At 46.4% G+C, this 19060-nt stretch overlaps 1 protein-coding gene across 2 annotated transcripts in view; it reads right to left on the bottom strand.

The window, feature by feature from the left end:
- PMS1 (PMS1 homolog 1, mismatch repair system component) overlaps positions 1-19060 on the bottom strand; it is a 72558-nt gene that overhangs the window by 48873 nt on the left and 4625 nt on the right. For both annotated transcript variants that reach the window (XM_060257131.1, XM_060257132.1), the window contains exons 2-4: positions 16393-16575; positions 13542-13644; positions 7093-7256 (exon numbers count right to left, since the gene is read on the bottom strand). In XM_060257131.1, the coding sequence (XP_060113114.1) occupies positions 7093-7256; positions 13542-13644; positions 16393-16575 (450 nt within the window). The remainder of the gene's footprint in view (positions 1-7092; positions 7257-13541; positions 13645-16392; positions 16576-19060) is intronic.

Here is a 19060-nt window from a genome sequence, read left to right as displayed (position 1 = left end):
AGATTATGAACGAAGATGAAGATGACAAGTGAGCTAAAGAGGACAGTATTTAAGTGTGTAGGCTGGGCTAACAGCTTAAGTTTTTTAAAATATATATATTTTGTTTAACCACATCAGTTAACAAACATGGACGTTTAAGCAAACATATGCTGTAATGTTATTGTTTTATTTGAATAAAACGATTTAAATTATTATTATTAAGGTAATGATTATTTTTCTTCTTCCAATAAAGTACAGCAGAAAAGTTGTCCAAATATGAATGATTAATCTATTAAACTGGAGATAATTCACCTCACAATAATTTCACAATTACCTAACTATAATGTGCTTCTGAAGAGCCCCGTGGCGCAGAGTGGTAAAGCTGCAGTACTGCAGTCCTAAACTCTGCTCACGACCTGAGTTTGATCCCAGCGGAAGCTGGTTCAGGTAGCCGGCTCAGGTTGACTCAGCCTTCCATCTTTCCGAGGTGAATCAAATGAGTCCCCAGCTTGCTGGGGGGAAAGTGTAGATAACTGGGGAAGGCAATGGCAAACCACCCCGCAAAAAGTCCGCCGTGAAAACGTTGTGAAAACAACGTCACCCCAGAGTCGGAAACGACTGGTGCTTGCACAGGGGACTACCTTTACCTTTTAATGTATTTCTAATAGTATTAAAAATCAATATTTTTATATAACTGTAAAACTAATATGAACAGTTGTTATTCTAAAAATGAAATCCTCATCTAATTGTGAATATTGAGGTTATACCAGCAAAAATGAGCCTTTATGTAGAAAACTATGATTTAAATCAAGTCTTACTAACTAGTGATTTAAATCAATTTGATTTAATATCAAATCCAATTTGATTTAAATCAAATCCACCCTGGTGCCAACTCTTGCTTGAGAAATATCTAGAGATTTGGGGGTGGAGCTTTGGGGAAGGCAGGGCTTAGAGAGGGGAGGAGCTTCAGCATGGTATAATTCCATAACGTCCCTCCTCCAAAGCAGCCGTTTCCCCCCAGCTGATTTCTGGCATCTGGAGATCAGCTGCAGTGTTCCCTCTAAGCTGAGCTAGTGTGAGCTAGCTCACAGATTTTTAGCCTCCAGCTTACGAGGCTCTTTTTTGTAAGCTCTTGGAAGAAGAAGAAGAAGATGATGATGATATTGGATTTATATCCCGCCCTCCACTCCGAAGAGTCTCAGAGCAGCTCACAATCGCCTTTACCTTCCTCCCCCACAACAGACACCCTGTGAGGTGGGTGGGGCTGAGAGAGCTCTGACAGAAGCTGCCCTTTCAAGGACAACCTCTGCCAGAGTTATGGCTGACCCAAGGCCATGCTAGCAGGTGCAAGTGGGGAATCAAACCCGGTTCTCCCAGATAAGAGTCTGCACACTTAACCACTACACCAAACTGGAAAATTGGTTACCTCAGGGGTGTGTGGCCTAATATGCAAAGGAGCTCCTGCTAGAATTCCACCCTTGGGGTGGAGAGAGTACTTTTTCTCCCTCTCCCAAAATACTAGAATTTGAGGGCATCCAATGAAGCTGACGGGCAGTTAGCTCAGGATGGACAAGCGGAAATACTGTTTTACTCAAAGAGCGATTAAAATGTGGAATTCGTTCCAGAGGATGTGCTAATAGCCACAGGAATAAACTTTAAAAGAGGATTAGATGGGTCCCTGGAAGATGTTCATCAGTAGCTCCTAGCCATGGTGACTGAGGGGAAGAAGAAATTGGATTTATATCCCACCCTCCACTCCGAAGAGTCTCAGAGCGGCTCACAATCTCCTTTACCTTCCCCCCCCACAACAGACACCCTGTGAGGTAGATGAAGATATTGGATTTATTTCCCGCCTCCACTCCGAAGAGTCTCAGAGCGGCTCACAATCTCCTTTACCTTCCTCCCCCACAACGGACACCCTGTGAGGTGGGTAGGGTTGAAAGAGCTCTCCCAGCAGCTGCCCTTTCAAGGACAACCTCTGCCAGAGCTCTGGCTGACCCAAGGCCATTCCAGCAGCTGCAAGTGGAGGAGTGGGGAATCAAACCCCATTCTCCCAGATTATAGTCCGCACACTTAACTACTACACCAAACTGGCTCTCCACATTCAGAGGCACTCATCCTCTGGATCCCAGAGCCAGGAGGCAACATCAAGGGAAGTTGTTGGCTGTCCACAGGAAGTGGTTGGCCACTGTGTGAGACAAGATGCTGGATTAGATGGACCATTGGTCTGATCCAGCAGGGCTCTTTCTTATGGTCTCCTGTGTACTTTTCGGAAGAGGCGCAGAAGGTTTTTAAATAGCAAAGAATCCAAAGTGGCTTTTCCTAAGCACCCGAGAAGGAGCTCAGCTTCCAAGAAGCAGATTTCTTTACAGAGTAAAAACTAGCTTACGTTTCCAGGTGGCTAGAATATGATATGTCAAGCTAGGAACCGCAATGTTCTTCAAAACACAAGAAACGAACCTTCAAACTTTCGCCGCCCTTGGAAATGTCAACATGAAATAAATTTAATTAAATACCCCAGTAACTTCTCTCCCATTCGATCGTCTCATTATTCTGTTTGCTTTCAAGGAACGCAGTGACGAAAGAGGAAAAATACCTCTTTCTAACGTAACCATACTGGCAGGAGTATCAACATTATCAGTATTCAAAGAATGTCTTGGCAGGAGAAACCTTCATAAAAAAGACTGAGGCACAAGCTAATCCCGAGTTGTCAAAATAGCAATAGTCCATCAAAGAGCTGATGTGTCAAGCGACCCCATTATTTACTACTAACCCAAACAAAATGTTACCAGCCGAAACAACCTTCCAAGCTTGCCTATTCGGGGGAGCTGGAAATTTCCATCTGTTTCCATGTTTTTCTTTGGGAACAAACTCATGGAAGAACTGAGTAGAAGTGATTATTCAGAAAGCTAGCAAAACAGATTGCATCTCTAACTCTTCAACAAATAAAACTGCTGTTTCCTGTGGTAGGGCAATGGCGGGGAGAGTCAAGAACTGCAAGAGGCAAGGTGACAGCCATTTGCGGGAGAAGACAGAAAACAAACTAGCGAAAGGGTGGGGGAAAGGACATCCAACCCCCCAAGGGTTATTTTGGTAGAAAAAGCCCAGCAGGAACTCGTTTGCATATTAGGCCACACCCCCTGTAATCATCATTGTTTCACACAAGGGGTTTCTGTAGAAAAAGCCCAGGAGGAACTCCTTTGCATATTAGGCCACACACCCCTGACAGCACTATTGGCTCACAGGGGGTTTTTTAAAAAAAGAAAAGGCGCAGCAGGAACTCATTTGCATATTAGGCCACACCCCTGATGTCACCGGTGTTCCACACAGGGGTTTTTGTAGAAAAGGCCCAGCATGAACTCATTTGCATATTAGGCCACACCCCCTGATATCACCATTGTTTTACACAGGGGTCTTTTGTAGAAAAAGCCCAGAGGAACTCATTTGCATATTAGGCCACACCCCCGTCATGGAAGCTGGAAATTTCCATCTGTTTCCATGTTTTTCTTTGGAAACAAACTCATGGAAGAATTGAGTAGAACTGATTATTCAGAAAGCTAGCAAAACAGATTGCATCTCTAACTCTTCAACAAATAAAACTGCTGTTTCCTACGGTAGGACCCTGGAGGGGAGAGTCAAGAACTTCAAGAAGCAAGGTGATGGCCATTTGCGGGAGAAGAGAGAATACAAACTAGCGAAAGGGTGGGGGAAAGGATATCCAAACCCCCAAGGCTTTTTTTGGCAGAAAAAGCCTAGCAGGAACTTTTTTGCATATTAGGTCACACCCCCTGTCATCGCCATTGTTTCACACAGGACTTTTTGGTAGAAACAGCCCAGTAGGAACTCATTTGCATATTAGGTCACGCACCCCTGATGTCACCATTGTTTCACACAGGACTTTTATGTCGAAAAAGCCCAGCGGGAACTCATTTGCATGTTAGGCCACTCCCCCTTGACACTAAGCCAGCCGGAACTGCGTTCCTGCTCAACAAAAGCCCTGCAAATACCCACGTTCCTACTAGACTTTCCAGTTTTCAGGAGGTAATAAAAATCACCCTTACTGCCACTTGATCTTGAGTACCATCAGGCCTTGAATTCAGCAGGAACTCACAGGAGAGCAGCTCCTGAACCTTTCTGAGGGTTCCCCCTCCTCCCTCCCACCTACCTTGTCCCTTGAATAGTAGGCGCAGCTGCATAAAAAATCCCTGGATTAGGAGAGCAGGCAGGCAGCCAACCATCAGGGGCTTTGCTATGCCTCCAGCAGCCCTCATTAACCCCTGGAGAATCCCATGACATCCTTTCTCCACTTATGTGATTTTTGGCTTACTGGCCTTTTGACTGTGTGTGGAGGGGGGGTGGTGGCCAAGGAGAGCCCCAGGAAAGTGAGGCCTGCTTGAGCTGGCTGGATCTTTAGCCAGCCCAAGCAGGCCTCGCTCACCTGGGGCTCTCCTTTCTTGCATCGGGTTGCTTTTGGCTGGTGGGGGGGGTGGCATATGCTATGCTAATGAGCTCCATCACCTATTTTTCTACAAAATGATCCCTGAATACTATTAAATAGTCAGAGGCAGACTTTCCTATTTCAATATTTTTATCCAGAGAGAAATAGAGAGAGTAATCTAAAGAGATAAACATGAGGTATTGACAGGGGCCTTTTTTGTAGCAGGAACTCCTTTGCATATTAGGCCACACCTCTCTGATGTAGCCAATCCTCCAAGAGCTTACAGGGCCCTTCATACAGAGCCTACTATCAGCTCTTGGAGGACTGGCTACCTCAGGAGGGTGTGGCCTAATATGCAAAGGATTTCCTGCTAAAAAAAAAAAAAAAGGCCTGGGCATTGACGTAGTTGTTGTGGTTCTTTGAGTGAACATTTAATTTCTTTCTGGGATCATTCGTGTTGGGATCCGCAGTGGGATTCTGCTCTGGCACATCTTTTTCCATCTCCCCCGTCCCACTATAGACTGCCAGGCTCCCCGAAATCCTAACCCTAGGGTCCCGGGGATCCTCGGCAGTGCGATGATGTGATGAGAGAGCCGGCAAAAGGACAAGGAAACCCTCTCCCCAAAATGCCATTTCGCTGTCCCTATTCCCTGTCCTCTGATCTCATCAGACCGTCCTCACTGTGTGTTATTCTTCTGCACTGCCTCTCGTCACCTGTATGCTACACCACCTCTTCCTGGCCCGTCTCTGTTTTCCAAAAGACCAGCTGACACTTGCGAGCTAACTAGGGCTGCCAATCCCCAGGTGGGTCACACAGTGTTTTTCTTGTTTTACTAATCCCCAAGTGGGGACAGAGGATCCCCCAGTTTGGAGGCCCTCCTCCTGTTTCAGGGTTATCAGAAAGCGGGGGGGGGGGGAGGAATGTCTGCTGGGCACTCTGTTATTCCCTATGGAGACTGATTCCCAATGAAGAATTGATCTGCAGATATCTGGGGCTTTGCTGGGGGGGGCTGTTTTTTGAAGTAGAGGCACCAAATTTTCAGCATAGCATCTAGTGCCTCTCCGCAAAATATCCCCCAAGTTTCAAAAAGATTGGGCCAGGGGGATCCAATTCTATGAGCCCCCAAAGAAGGTGCCCCTATCATCCATTATTTCCAAGTAGAGAGAAGGCTTTTAAAAGGTGTGTGGTTCCTTTACATGTGATGACCAGAACTCGGTTTGGGGTTCAATTGCGCTTGTCATAACCTTGTTCCCGGCTCCACCCCCAAAGACCCCAGGTATTTCTTGAATCGGACTTGGCAACCCTAGAGCTAACTTAAATCTTCCTGTACCCATAGGAAGGACACCAGGTTTAAAGCTACAGTACTCTCTCTGTTTCGCTTTGAACGAGATCCTCATCATTGTATCTTTTCTGTCCAGAATTCAACCTCAGCGCTGTCCGCAATACCAGCTGCTACTGGCCCCCACTGACAACAAAATTCTTATTCTGCAAAAGGCGTTTAATAGACGAAAAGGCCTGATTTTGGGCAGGACCCAAAAGAGTGCAATGGAATTAAATGACAGTGTTAGTCTGAATTTACTTTAACACGTCAAGTGTTTAACACTCCCCCCCCACACACACCAAAAAATGACACCCTCTTTCTCATATCAGTTCAGACAAGTAATAACTGCAGGGAACATTTTTTTTTTAGTCAAAATGGCCTATGGATTCTGGTTGGCTGTTCTGCAAGGTTCACATCACTGCTGTAGTGAATGAGCGACCTCTTGTGTTGAAATATCTTAAGGCTGACATTTTGAAAAAATGGCTTGCTGAAAGGCCACAGTATTCCAATGTATTTCTCTTTCAGGATAGTGTATCAGAATAATGTTTTTTGTATCAACATACACAAATAAGGGATGTTGGCTGTTTATCTCATTACAGATACTAACCCATCTTCCACTGTATTCTAATGTATTCTTTTTTTTTTCTAATGGCAAACTAGAATGATGTTTATATGTGTGTTACATGAATAAGAGTCCTTTGGCGCAAAGTGGTAAAACTGCAGTATTGCAGTCCTAAATTCTGCTAACGACCTGAGTTCGATCCTGGCGGAAGCTGGGTTCAGGTAGCCGGCTCCAGGTTGACTCAGCCTTCCATCCTTCCGAGGTCAGTAAAATGAGTACCCAGCTTGCTGGGGGGGGGGGGGGGAAGTGTAGATGACTGGGGAAGGCAATGGCAAACCACCCCGTAAAAAGTCTGCCGAGAAAACATTGTGAAAGCAATGTCACTCCAGAGTCAGAAACAACTGGTGCTTGCACAGGGGACTACATTTACCTTTTTTACATGACTGAACAGGGACATTGGTTTTTTACCTCATTACATATACTAAACCTACTTTCACCAGGTATAGCTATATACGCATTGTATTCCAATGTATTTCTCTTTTACAATAGTGTATCAGAATAATGTTCTTTGTATTGACAGACTCAAATACAAAAAAGAGTCTTGTAAGCTCTTGGAGGATTGGCTACATCAGGGGTGTGTGGCCTAATATGCAATGGAGTTCTTGCTACCAAAAAAAGCCCTGCAAATGTGAAAAAACCCTATCAAAACCTAAATTTCTGGCCAATCTGGATTAAACGCTCGCGATCAAAACAGCAGTGTAAGGAATTCTGAAGGCCAGATAATTGGTTACCGTATTATGTCTCAATGTTAACCTCAGTTCTGGTTTCACGATGCCATAGGCCATCAGAAGATTTTGAATCTTTTTAATTTCTTCTTTGCGTTTTTTATCCGTTGAATAAAACTGCTTTCTCACAGGGAGATTCTTGAACAGCTTCAGCACTGTGACAGTCGTACCTGCAGAAACATGACAGAGGCAACTTGAATTAAGCCGCAGTTAGCACACTGCTCGTTTGCATACCCATCTAGTCCAGCATCCTGTCTCTCAAACAGCAGCCAACCAGTTCCTCTGGACAGCCAACAACGGGGCATAGAGGCCGAGGCTTTTCCTTAATGTTGCCTCCTGGCTCTGGGAATCAGGAGGATTTCTGCCTCTGAATGTGGAGCTCCCCCAAAGTCACCACGGCTAGTTGCTGTTGACAGACTTCCCTATGGATCTATCTGATCCCCTCTGAAAGCTGCTTATTCCTGTGGCCATCACAAAATCCTCTGGCAGCGAATTCCACAGTCTAACAACTCCCTGTGTCAAATGGATAGATCCAAATCGGCAGCCGTGTTGGTCTGAGGTAGTAGAACAAAATAGGAGTCAATTGCACCTTTAAGACCAACGTAGTTTTGTTCAGAACATCAGATAAAAAAAACAAAACATCAGGACTGAACAGAGATTTTTTTTTTTAATCTCATTACAGATGCTAAACTCACTTCCACCAAGTATGGCAATATATCCACAGTATTCCAATGTATTTCTCTTTTACGATAGTGTATCAGAATAACTGACATACTCAAACAAGGGATATTGGCTGTTTATCTCATTACATATACTAAACCCATCTTCCATTACATTTCATTGTATTTTTTTCCTAATGGCAAACTAAAACGATGTATATATTTATGTTACATGTTAAAAGGGAAATTAGTTGGACAGGAAAAACTTCTGGGAAAGAAATGCCTTCTTTTTGACCCAGGTTTATTAGCAATAGAATAATTAACAGGCATTCTCACATTCTGACATGTTACTGTTTTATGGTTTCCCACGCTAATGCAACCCAGATCAAAGGTTTTCTGAATTTGTTAATTCTACTATTCTGCTATTGGTTTTTAACTTTGTACCACTTGGCGTTCCAAACTCCACCAGCGACATGTGGTTCTGCGTACTGTACCTCATTCCTCGTCTGAAGAAGTGGGCATGCACACAAAAGCTTACGTTCTGAATAAAACTACATTGGTCTTAAAGGTGCAATTGGCTCCTATTTTGTGTCAAATAGAGTTATTAGACCTTTTGTCTGAACCTCCTGCCCATTAGCTGGAGAAGAATCTTGAGAGTCCCTTGGACTGCAAGAAGATCAAATCAGTCGGTCCTAAGGGAAATCAACCCTGTCTGTTCCCTGGAAAGCCAGATGCTGAAGCTGAAGCTCCAATACTTTGGCCACCCAATGAGAAGGGAGCCCTCACTGGAGAAGACCCTGATGCTGGGAAAGACAGAAGGCAAAAGAAGAAGGGGGCGGCAAAAGAGGAGATGGCTGGACAGCGTTCCTGATGTAACAAACATGAATTTGAGCAGAGCTTGGAGGATGGTGAAAAACAGGAGGGCCTGGTGTGACTTGGTCCAGGGGGTCGCAAAGAGTCGGACTCGACTGTGCAACTGAACAACAACAACACTGCCCATCAGCTGCATTGGATGCCCTCGAGTTCTAGTATTTGGGGAGAGGGAGAAAAAGTTCTCTTTGTCAACTCCAATCTACTGGGCTTCAATTGAGCTCTTCAACTGAAGACCAACATGGCCATTCCCTTCTGAAATATTCATCAAAACTAGGAGTACCTTCAACGTCAAACATCTGAATACCATCAAACGCGATGGTAATATTCAGCAGCCCAGTAGCACAAAAACAATTAAAGCTACAATCCAGTACATTCATGCTCAGTTATTTCAGAATCGGAAATAATTTCTACATCGGGGTGGCCAAACCTGCTTAATGTAAGAGCCACACAGAATAAATGTCAGATGTTTGAGAGTTGTAAGATATAAGCATCAGCTGTTTGAAAGCTGGGAAGGAAGGAAGGAAGGAAGGAAGGAAGGAAGGAAGGAAGGAAGGAAGGAAGGAAGGAAGGAAGGAAGGAAGGAAGGAAGGAAGGAAGGAAGGAAGGAAGGAAGGAAGGAAGGAAGGAAGGAGAGAGAGATGGAAAGAAATCAGCTTTAACTTTAAATGCATTCTCCAAGCTGTTGGCTGGCTTGGCAAGCGATTTAAAGAGACAAATGCCTTCTCCAAGCCAGCTGATGGGGCAGTGGGGGCTTCGGGAGCCACACAATGTGTGTGCAAGAGCCACACGTGGCTCTTGAGCTACAGTTTGGCCGCCCCTGTTCTATATCTTGTTCGTTCATCTCCCCTTTGAAATAATGTGCCTAAGCCCATCCTTACTTCTCAAAAGCAACCAATAACTTTTAGCCTAATCTAGATCTGCTGAGAGAGCAAAAGAGAGTCCAGGGAGGGGGGATACATACAGCAACACACAACATTCTAAAACAGGATGTTCTACTGAGCCTACGGGGGTCTGACGCGATCGGAGAGCTCAAATATTTACAAGCCAGCCGAAAGGGCGCTATCATATTTAATAAGAAAATTCATTAGATTTCACTGCTCCAATCTTTGTTTAGAGCACTCAGTACACACCACGATTAAATTCTGGCCTGATCATATATTTTATGAAGGGGGTGCTATATCAAACCCCACCCATTTTAGCTGTAATAATAATAATATATAAAGTTCCATCCAGGTAGGCAGCCATGTTGGTCTGAAGCAGGAAAAGTAGCCGGTGCCATCTGAGTAGACAGTACTGACTTTAGGGAGGGATGGCGGCTCAGTGGTAGAGCATCTGCTTGGCAAGCAGAAGGTCCCAGGTTCAATCCCCGGCATCTCCAACTAAAAAGGGTCCAGGCAAGTAGGTGTGAAAAACCTCAGCTTGAGACCTTGGAGAGCCGCTGCCAGTCTGAGGAGACAATAGTGACTTCGATGGACTGAGGGTCTGATTAAGTAGAAGGCAGCTTCATATGTTCATATTATAATCATGCAAAGTTTCTTAACACATACACACACGCAACAACAGGACTCCTCATCAGAAAAACAAAAGCCTATAACTTTTCCCAGAGAAACTCTGTACGATTGTCGGGACTGGGACTTTTGTTTTTGTAGCCGAATCTCCTTTGCATATTAGGCCACACCCCAATGATGTAGCCAATCCTCCTGGAGCTTACAGCAGGCCTTGTACTAAGAGCCCTGTAAGCTCTTGGACGATTGGCTACATCAGGGGTGTGTGGCCTAATAGGCAAAGGAGTTCCTGCTACAAAAAAGAGAGAGGCAAATCTACATATTTGGGTAGTGCAGAGAATGGCTTTTAAAAATAAATTCCACCCTGGGGAGTGGAGGAGCCTTCTCTCCCCCGCAAGCTGTTTTCTTGCAGAGTGGGGGGTGGATGGTTTGGGAAGCTGAGTTACCAAGTCCACCCCCCCCCAGCCACTGGGGGGGGGTGGAGTGTCGGGTTGCCATCTCCATGTTGGGAAACCCCTGGGGAGTGGAGCTTGGGGAAGACAAGGACAGCAGGAAAGTATAATGCCATGGAGTCCACCCTCTCAAACATTCACTTTCTCTGGGGAAACTGATCTCTGTAGTCTAGAGATGAGCTGTAATTCCAGGGGATCCCCAGGTGATAAGAACATAAGAGAAGCCATGTTGGATCAGGCCAATGGTCCATCCAGTCCAACACTGTGTGTCACATAAGAACAGAAGAGAAGCCCTGTTGAATCAGGCCAATGGTCCATCCAGTCCAACACTCTGTGTCACATAAGAACAGAAGAGAAGCCCTGTTGAATCAGGCCAATGGTCCATCCAGTCCAACACTCTGTGTCACATAAGAACAGAAGAGAAGCCCTGTTGAATCAGGCCAATGGTCCATCCAGTCCAACACTCTGTGTCACATAAGAACAGAAGAGAAGCCCTGTTGAATCAGGCCAATGGTCCATCCAGTCCAACACTCTGTGTCTCATAAGAACAGAAGAGAAGCCATGTTGGATCAGGCCAATGGCCCATCCAGTCCAACACTCTGTCACACAGTGGCGGGAAAAAAAAGTGCCATCAGGAGGTCTACTAGTGTGGCAGTTTACTAGAGGCCCTCCCACTGTTCCCCATCCCTAAGCACCAAGACATAAGAACATAAGATGATGAAGAAGAAGATATTGGATTTATATCCCGCCCTCCACTCTGAAGAGTCTCAGAGCGGCTCACAATCTCCTTTACCTTCCTCCCCCACAACAGACACCCTGTGAGGTGGGTGGGGCTGGAGAGGGCTGTCACAGCAGCTGCCCTTTCAAGGACAACCTCTGCCAGAGCTATGGCTGACCCAAGGCCATGCTAGCAGGTGCAAGTGGAAGAGTGGGGAATCAAACCCGATTCTCCCAGAGAAAAGTCCGCACACTTAACCACTACACCAAACTGGCTCTCCAGTAAGAGAAGTCATGTTGAATCAGGCCAATGGCCCATCCAGTCCAACACTCTGTCACACAGTGGCCAAAACTCAGGTGCCATCAGGAGGTCCATCAGTGGGGCCAGGACACTAGAAGCCCTTCCACTGTTGCCCCCCCCGCAAGCACCACGAATACAGAGCATCACTTGCACATAAGAACATAAGAGAAACCATGTTGGATCAGGCCAATGGCCCATCTAGTCCAACACTCTGTGTCACATAAGAACAGAAGAGAAACCATTTTGGATCAGGCCAATGGCCCATTCAGTCCAACACTCTGTGTCACATAAGAGAAACCCTGTTGGATCAGGCCAATGGCCCATCCAGTCCAACACTGTCACACAGTGGCCAAAAAACCGAGATGCCATCAGGAGGTCCACCAGTGGGGCCAGGACACTAGAAGTCCTCCCACTGCTGCCCCCCCCTCTCCCAAGCACCAAGTATACAGAGCATCATTGCCCCAGACAGAGAGTTCCATCCATACCCTGTGGCTAATAGCCACTGATGGACCTCTGGCATCCCATTTTCGCTGCTCTGTGTGCAGAAATATTCCATCTGGCGAAGCAAAAAAAAAAAAAAGGAAACAATCCCTATCTTGCGCTGTTTCCCTTTGGGCTCTCCTGTATTTTTAGAAGCATTCCCCATAGCTGTTGTACGGCTGCAGGGAAGCCAACCCGAACGCAACTTTTTAACACCCCAAGCGTGTCGTCTGGCTCATGGTGAAGAAAACGATGTTCCAATTAAAACACAGCACAACGCAAGCCAGTATCCTGGCACACAACATCCCACTGATTTCATAAGACACTTAACTCTTCATCGTAGGCTTAAATCTCCCATTTAAGTAAATGAGATTTCAACAGGCTTAGTTGCGGTTGGCCTGGAGCAATAAACCCAAAGGAGATACACGATTCAACAGAGGGCTGGAACTTCATGCCCTTCTGCATGAAAAAGTGTCTGCTGGTCACAGAACGTAGGTTCGGGACGGACGAAAGAAAATACAACTTTACAGTGATTAGAATGAGGAATTCACTGCCAGACGATGTTGTGATGGCCACAGGAACAAACAGCTTTAAAGGGGGATGTGACGGCCTGGGACCTTCCGCTTACGAAGCAGATGCTCTACTACTGAGCCACCGTCCCACCCCTACTTAGACTATTTTCTATTTAGGCTGGCAGCAGCTCTTCAGTGTCTCAGGGAGAGGTCTTTCCCATCGCCCACTGCTTGGTCCTTTTAAGTGGCGATGCCAGGGATTGAACTTGGAACTTTCAGTACACTGTGCAGATGTTCTGCCACTGGGCAACGGCCCCTCCTCAAAGACACGAAGCTGCCTAATACTGAATCAGACCATAAGTCCATCAAGGTCAGTATTGTCTACTCAGACTGGCAGGGCTCTCCAAGGTCTCCATCAGAGGCCTTTCCCACCATCTACCACCAAATCTTTTAACTGCAGGTACTGCTCATGACCTGAGTTCGATCCCCGACTCTGTGGGGCTCGAAACTCAACATTCCACACAAGAATTTCCTACATACACACAAGAGCCCCATGGCGCAGAATGTTAAAGCTGCAGTACTGCAGTTCTAAGCTCTGCTCACGACCTGAGTTCAATCCCCGGCGGAAGCTGGGTTTTCAGGCAGCCGGCTCGAGGTTGACTCAGCCTTCCATCCTTCCGAGGTCGGTAAAATAAGTACCCAGCTTGCTGGGGGGGGGGGGGGAGCGTAGATGACTGGGGAAGGCAATGGCAAACCACTCCATAAAAAGTCTGCTGCGAAAACGTTGTGAAAGTCGGAAACGACTGGCGCTTGCACAGGGGACCTTTCCTCCTTTCCTTTGCTGCCTTATTTAACAGCCTTTGACTTTCAACCCTGCAAAGCAAGGATTGAAAATAAAAATGCGTTTGGACCAGTCAATACGGAAGAAGAGGGGGAAATATCTTTAATAGCCATACCTTGTCCGAGATGAGAGGGCTTTTGAGAAGTTACATGACCGCATCCATCCAAAATGTACTGGGTGCTAAAGTCATCAGCGGCTGTCTTGGTCGTAATCAGAACCTAATCATAAAGGAAATCAGGTCAAAGAGATTCACCACAGGTGTGTGTGTGTATCTATATCCTACAGCCAGTTGTGAGAGCTACAGTTAGGGCTTCTTTTGAGCAGGAACGCAGTTCCAGCTAGCTTGGTGTCCGTGGGTATGGCCTAGTATGCAAAGAAGAGTTAAGTAATAACATTTATACTGGGCTCTCTGGGACAAGGATTACTGGGATACAGGACATACAGAGTTAAGAAATGTTGGGACAAGGCCTACTAGTATTTACACTAGAAATCTACAAAACTTGTGCGATATGAACCTGCCCAACAGCATGGTCATCTATGGATAGCCTGCTCTGGATGGCCCCACCTTCTGAGATTAGGTGGGTGGCAACCCAGGACAGGGCCTTCTTGGTAAGGGCACCAAAGTCTTTCCCCAAGGGGATTCATTGGTTCCCTTCAGTTGCCGTTTTCTGCCAATAGAAGAAGACTTTTTCATTGCGTTTGGCATTCCCTCAGTGAGCCCTCCTTCCTGACTAATATATTTAATCACTGCTTTTACGTCTTTGTGCGTATTTTAACTATGATTTGATTTGAGAGCCAGTTTGGTGTAGTGGTTAAGTGCATGGGCTGTCATCTGGGAGAGCCGGGTTTGATTCCTCACTCCTTCACATGCAGCTGCTGGGTGACCATGGGTCAGTCACAGTTCTCTCAGAGCTCTCTCTGAGCTCTCTCAGCCCCGCCTACCTCGCAGGGTGACTGTTGTGGGACGAGGAAAGGAAGGAGACTGTAAACTGCTCTGAGACTCCAAGTGAAGAGCGGAGTATAAATCCAATCTCTTCTTTTCTGCTTGTTTTAATAATTTATGGGTGTTTTTTTGGGGGGGAGGGGGTTATTTTAGTGGTTTTTAAATTTGATTTTATTGTTTTATTCCTTGTATAAAACTTCTGTTGGTTTTAAAGGTGCCACTGGACTCAGATATTGTTCTGCTATAGACCTACAGCCAGACACCTGCTCTTTCTAAGTCCAAGCTAACTTGTAAGATTGAGCCCAGCTTCTCGCTGCCCTAGGGGAACTGTAATGGCTACCACGTGCTCTCTTAATCAGACGTGCTTAGAGAGCACACGAAAGGTCACGTTCTGAATAAAACTTGGTGCGACTTGACTCCTGCTTTGTTCAACTGCCTCAGACCAGCATGGCTGCCCACTTGGAATCTATCTGCAATGGCTACCAACTGAGTACCAGATCCGTTTCAAAGTTTTAGTCTTAGCTTTTAAAGCCTTACACGGCCTGGGACCGACATATCTACGGGGACGCCTTTTCCCACATGTGGCCCAGAGAACACTACGACCTGGCATCCAACATCAGCTGACCAACCCTGGCCCAAACGACATCTCGCCTAGCCACGGCCAGGGCCTTTTCGGCCTTGGCCCCAGCCTGGTGGAATCAGCTCCCCTTAGAGATCTGCGCCCTTACTGAACTGTTACATTTTCTTAGGGCCTGCAAGATGGAGCTGTTCCGCTAGGCTTTTGGTTGAGGCAGCAGGTGTCCTACTCTATCTGCTGGGCCTACGCTGCGATACCACTTTCACTGAAATACTGGTTTTTTACCAGCTGATGTCTGCGACTCTCCATATATTACGATGCGTTCAACTGAACCGCCAAAGCATACTGTTCACTCCCATCGGTTTTAACTGTTTTACACTGTTTTAAAAGGTTGCTATCCACCCTGAGGCCGTTTGGGAAAGGGTGGAAGATAAATGATCTAAATAAATAAAAATAAATAAGTAAGAAGTGCGCACATACCAGACCAGGAGACGTCTAAAACCTTAATTTAATTAATGGCATCCCCTGGTGCCCCCCCGAAAAAATTCCTGGCTACGACCCTGAATTCATGATGAATAATTATTACTCTGGAGAAGACAACAGGCTTTGCCAGTTTGGTGCGGTGGTTAAGTGTGTGGACTCTCATCTGGGAGAACCGGGTTGCTGCTGGAATGACCTTGGGTCAGCCATAGCTCTTGCAGGAGTTGTCCTTGAAAGGGCAGCTGCTGGGAGACCCCTCTCATACCCACTCACCTCACAGGCAGTGTTCCCTCTAAGCTGAGTTAGTGTGAGCTCACAGTTTTCTTAGCCTCTGGCTGACCGTCCGTGGCACAGACCGGTAGAGCTGCAGTACTGCGGTCTGAACTCTCTGCTCACGACCTGAGTTCGATTCCTGCGGAAGCTGGATTCAGGTAGCCGGCTTCAAGTTGACTCAGCCTTCCATCCTTCCAAGGTCGGTAAAATGAGTACCAGCTTGTTGGGGGGGGGGGGAATTTAGATGACTGGGGAAGGCAATGGCAAACCACCCCATAAAAAAGTCTGCCATGAAAACGTTGTGATGCGATGTCACCCCAGAGTCGAAAACGATTGGTGCTTGCACAGGGGACCTTTCCTTTCCTTTTCACACACTTTTGTCTTAGCTCACGAAAAATGCCCCCAGAGCAAACTAATTTAGGCAGTAGCTCACAGCTTTAATGCTAGTAGCTCACAAAGTTGAATTTCTGCTCACAAGACTCCACAGCTTAAAGGGAACATTGCTCATGGGGTGTCCGTTGTGGGGGGAGAAGATAGAGGAGATTGTAAGCCACACTCTGAGTCTCTGATTCAGAGAGGGCAGGGTATAAACCTGCGGTCTTCTTCTTCTAAAGGCTGCATACCAATGTCAGAAGCCTTTGCAACTCTAGTTTACAGGCTTGCAAAAAACCTGGAATTGCAGTAGGCTCTTACTTCAGAGGTGCAACAGATGGAACCTAAGGCTTCGCCTCGAAATCCATACGTCGTCAAACGCTCCAGGTCCTCAGAAGAGCTTATTTTGGAAGTGTAGTGCTTCATGGCCATGACGGGAACGTCAGCAGCTTTGATCCCTTCCCCATTGTCTCTAACCTCAATCTTATCAAAGCCGTAATTATCCTGTGGATGAAAGGAACATAAAAAAGTATTATCCACCACTCTTCCTTGAAGGTTGTTCTACGCGTTACATTTTTATACCAGAGAATCCTTGCAAAGACATTCCTACATGCAAAAAATCTAACACTTACTACCAGGCCTCATTTTGGGCAGCAACTCACAGAAGCGAAGGGGATTGGATAAACATCTGGAGCAGAGGTCCATCAGTGGCTATAGCCACAGCCTAATGTTGGAACTCTCTGTCTGGGGAAGTGATGGTCTGTATACTTGGTGCTTGAGGGGAGCACCGTGGGAGGGCTTCTGGTGTTCTGGCCCCACTGGTGGACCTCCTGATGGCACCTGGGTTTTTTGGCCACTGTATGACACAGAGTGTTGGACTGGATGGGCCATTGGCCTGATCCAGCATGGCTTCTCTTATGTGACACAGAGTGTTGGACTGGATGGGCCATTGGCCTGATCCAGCATGGCTTCTCTTATGTGACACAGAGTGTTGGACTGGATGGGCCATTGGCCTGATCCAACATGGCTTCTCTTATGTGACACAGAGTGTTGGACTGGATGGGCCATTGGCCTGATCCAACATGGCTTCTCTTATGTTCTTATGTGACACAGAGTGTTGGACTGGATGGGCCATTGGCCTGATTCAACATGGCTTTTCTTATGTTCTTAAGTGACACAGTGTGTTGGACTGGATGGGCCATTGGCCTGATCCAGCATGGCTTCTCTTATGTTCTTATGAAGCTCTGGAACCTCTAAATTTTATTCTGCTCTTTCTTTCTTACACCCCCCTCCGCAACTACTTGCTTCTGGGCGCCATTATTCAAACACCCTGTGAGAATTTTGCTGCGCTCTAAATTTTGACAAACTTTCTAATATTTCTCCCCACAAAAAATGGGGAAGTAACTGAAACATATAAAGCAGACAGATAGGAAAAAAGTAATTTAAAAAGTATGATAGGAGTAAGGTTTTGAAGAAGAATTGCAGATTTATACCCCGCCCTTCTCTCTGAATCAGAGACTCAAAGCAGCTTGCAATCTCCTTTATCTTCTCCCTCCACAACAGACACCCAGTGAGGGTGAGAGGGCTCTCACAGCAGCTGCCCTTTCAAGGACAACTTCTGCCAGAGCTATGGCTGACCCATTCCAACAGGTGCAAGTGCAGGGGTGGGGAATCAAACCCGGTTCTCCCAGATAAGAGTCCACGGACTTAACCACTACACCAAACTGGCTCTTTTGTTGTGACAGTTATAATTCAAGAAGCATTTTAAGGGAGATGCTGAGCTGATATAATTTAGGACGCCTTCCGGGTGTGTGGCATATGCAAATAAGTGGTGCTAATGAGCTCCGGCACCTCTTTTTCTATGAAACAACCTCTGCTTACTACAACATGCATATAGATAATCTGAAGAGGCGCAGCAGAAAAGGAGGAGGAGGAAGAGGAAGAAAGAAGAAGACTGCAGATTTATATCCCACCCTTCTTTCTGAATCAGAGACTCAGAGCGACTTACAATCTCCTATATCTTCTCCCCCACAGCAGACACCCTGTGAGGTGGGTGGGGCTGAGAGAGCTCCCCCAGAAGCTGCCCTTTCAAGGACAGAGGCTCAGAGCGGCCTACAATCGCCTTGATTTTCCTCCCCCACAACAGACACCCTGTGAGGTGGGTGGGGCTGAGAGGACTCTAGCAGCTGCCCTTTCAAAGACAACTCCTTCAAGAGCTCTGGCTGACCCAAGGCCATTCCAGCAGCTGCAAGCAGAGGAGTGGGGAATCAGATCCCGTTCTCCCAGATAAGAGTCCGCACATGTAACTACTACACCAAACAGGGTCATTCCAGTCCTGGCTCCCACCTGGTGGAACTCTCTGCCAAAGAATACCAGTGCCCTGGAGGACCTTGGTGCAGTTCCGTCGAACTTGCAAGGCTGAGATGTTCCACCAGGCTTTTGGTTGAGGGCAGCAACAGGCGCCCCCTCTCCGGCACTCCCTTCTCCTCCCCCCCTCTGGCTTTTTTTCTCCATCTCTTTGAGAGACAGCAATGCAATTTGCAAAGCGATTTCAGGGCCAGCCGACAATGGGGTTTTTTAGCTCTTTTAATCCTTTGGATTTTAAATGGTCCGCATTTCACATTGTTAACTGCCCCAAGCTCTGCAAACTGAGAGAAGGGCGGTTTAATAAATCAGAAGGCAAGGAATGCGATTCAGCGCACGCACACGACAATCAAAACCCTGCGAGATTCAAAAGGTAATCCTCAAACTATTTAGATCACTGAACCGGCCCAACAAAGGAACGACAGCGTTCTGGAGCTTTTTATTCTACAATGAACTGCCCTCGTTAAAAAAAAAAATCTTCAAATCACACCCAGTGGAAACTGTGGAGAAACACCATTTTAGGGCTGTGGTTGTCTGGGAGTTGGCTAGAGGAATCTATAAAACTAATGAGCTCCAGCACCTCTTTTGCTATTAAACGACCTCTGCTTACTACAACATGCATGTA

The sequence above is a fragment of the Heteronotia binoei genome, chromosome 16 (assembly GCF_032191835.1).
Source record: "Heteronotia binoei isolate CCM8104 ecotype False Entrance Well chromosome 16, APGP_CSIRO_Hbin_v1, whole genome shotgun sequence".
NCBI lineage: Eukaryota > Metazoa > Chordata > Lepidosauria > Squamata > Gekkonidae > Heteronotia > Heteronotia binoei.
The sequence above is the reverse complement of the archived record's forward strand: the minus strand, read 5'-3'. Positions and strand labels throughout refer to the sequence as shown.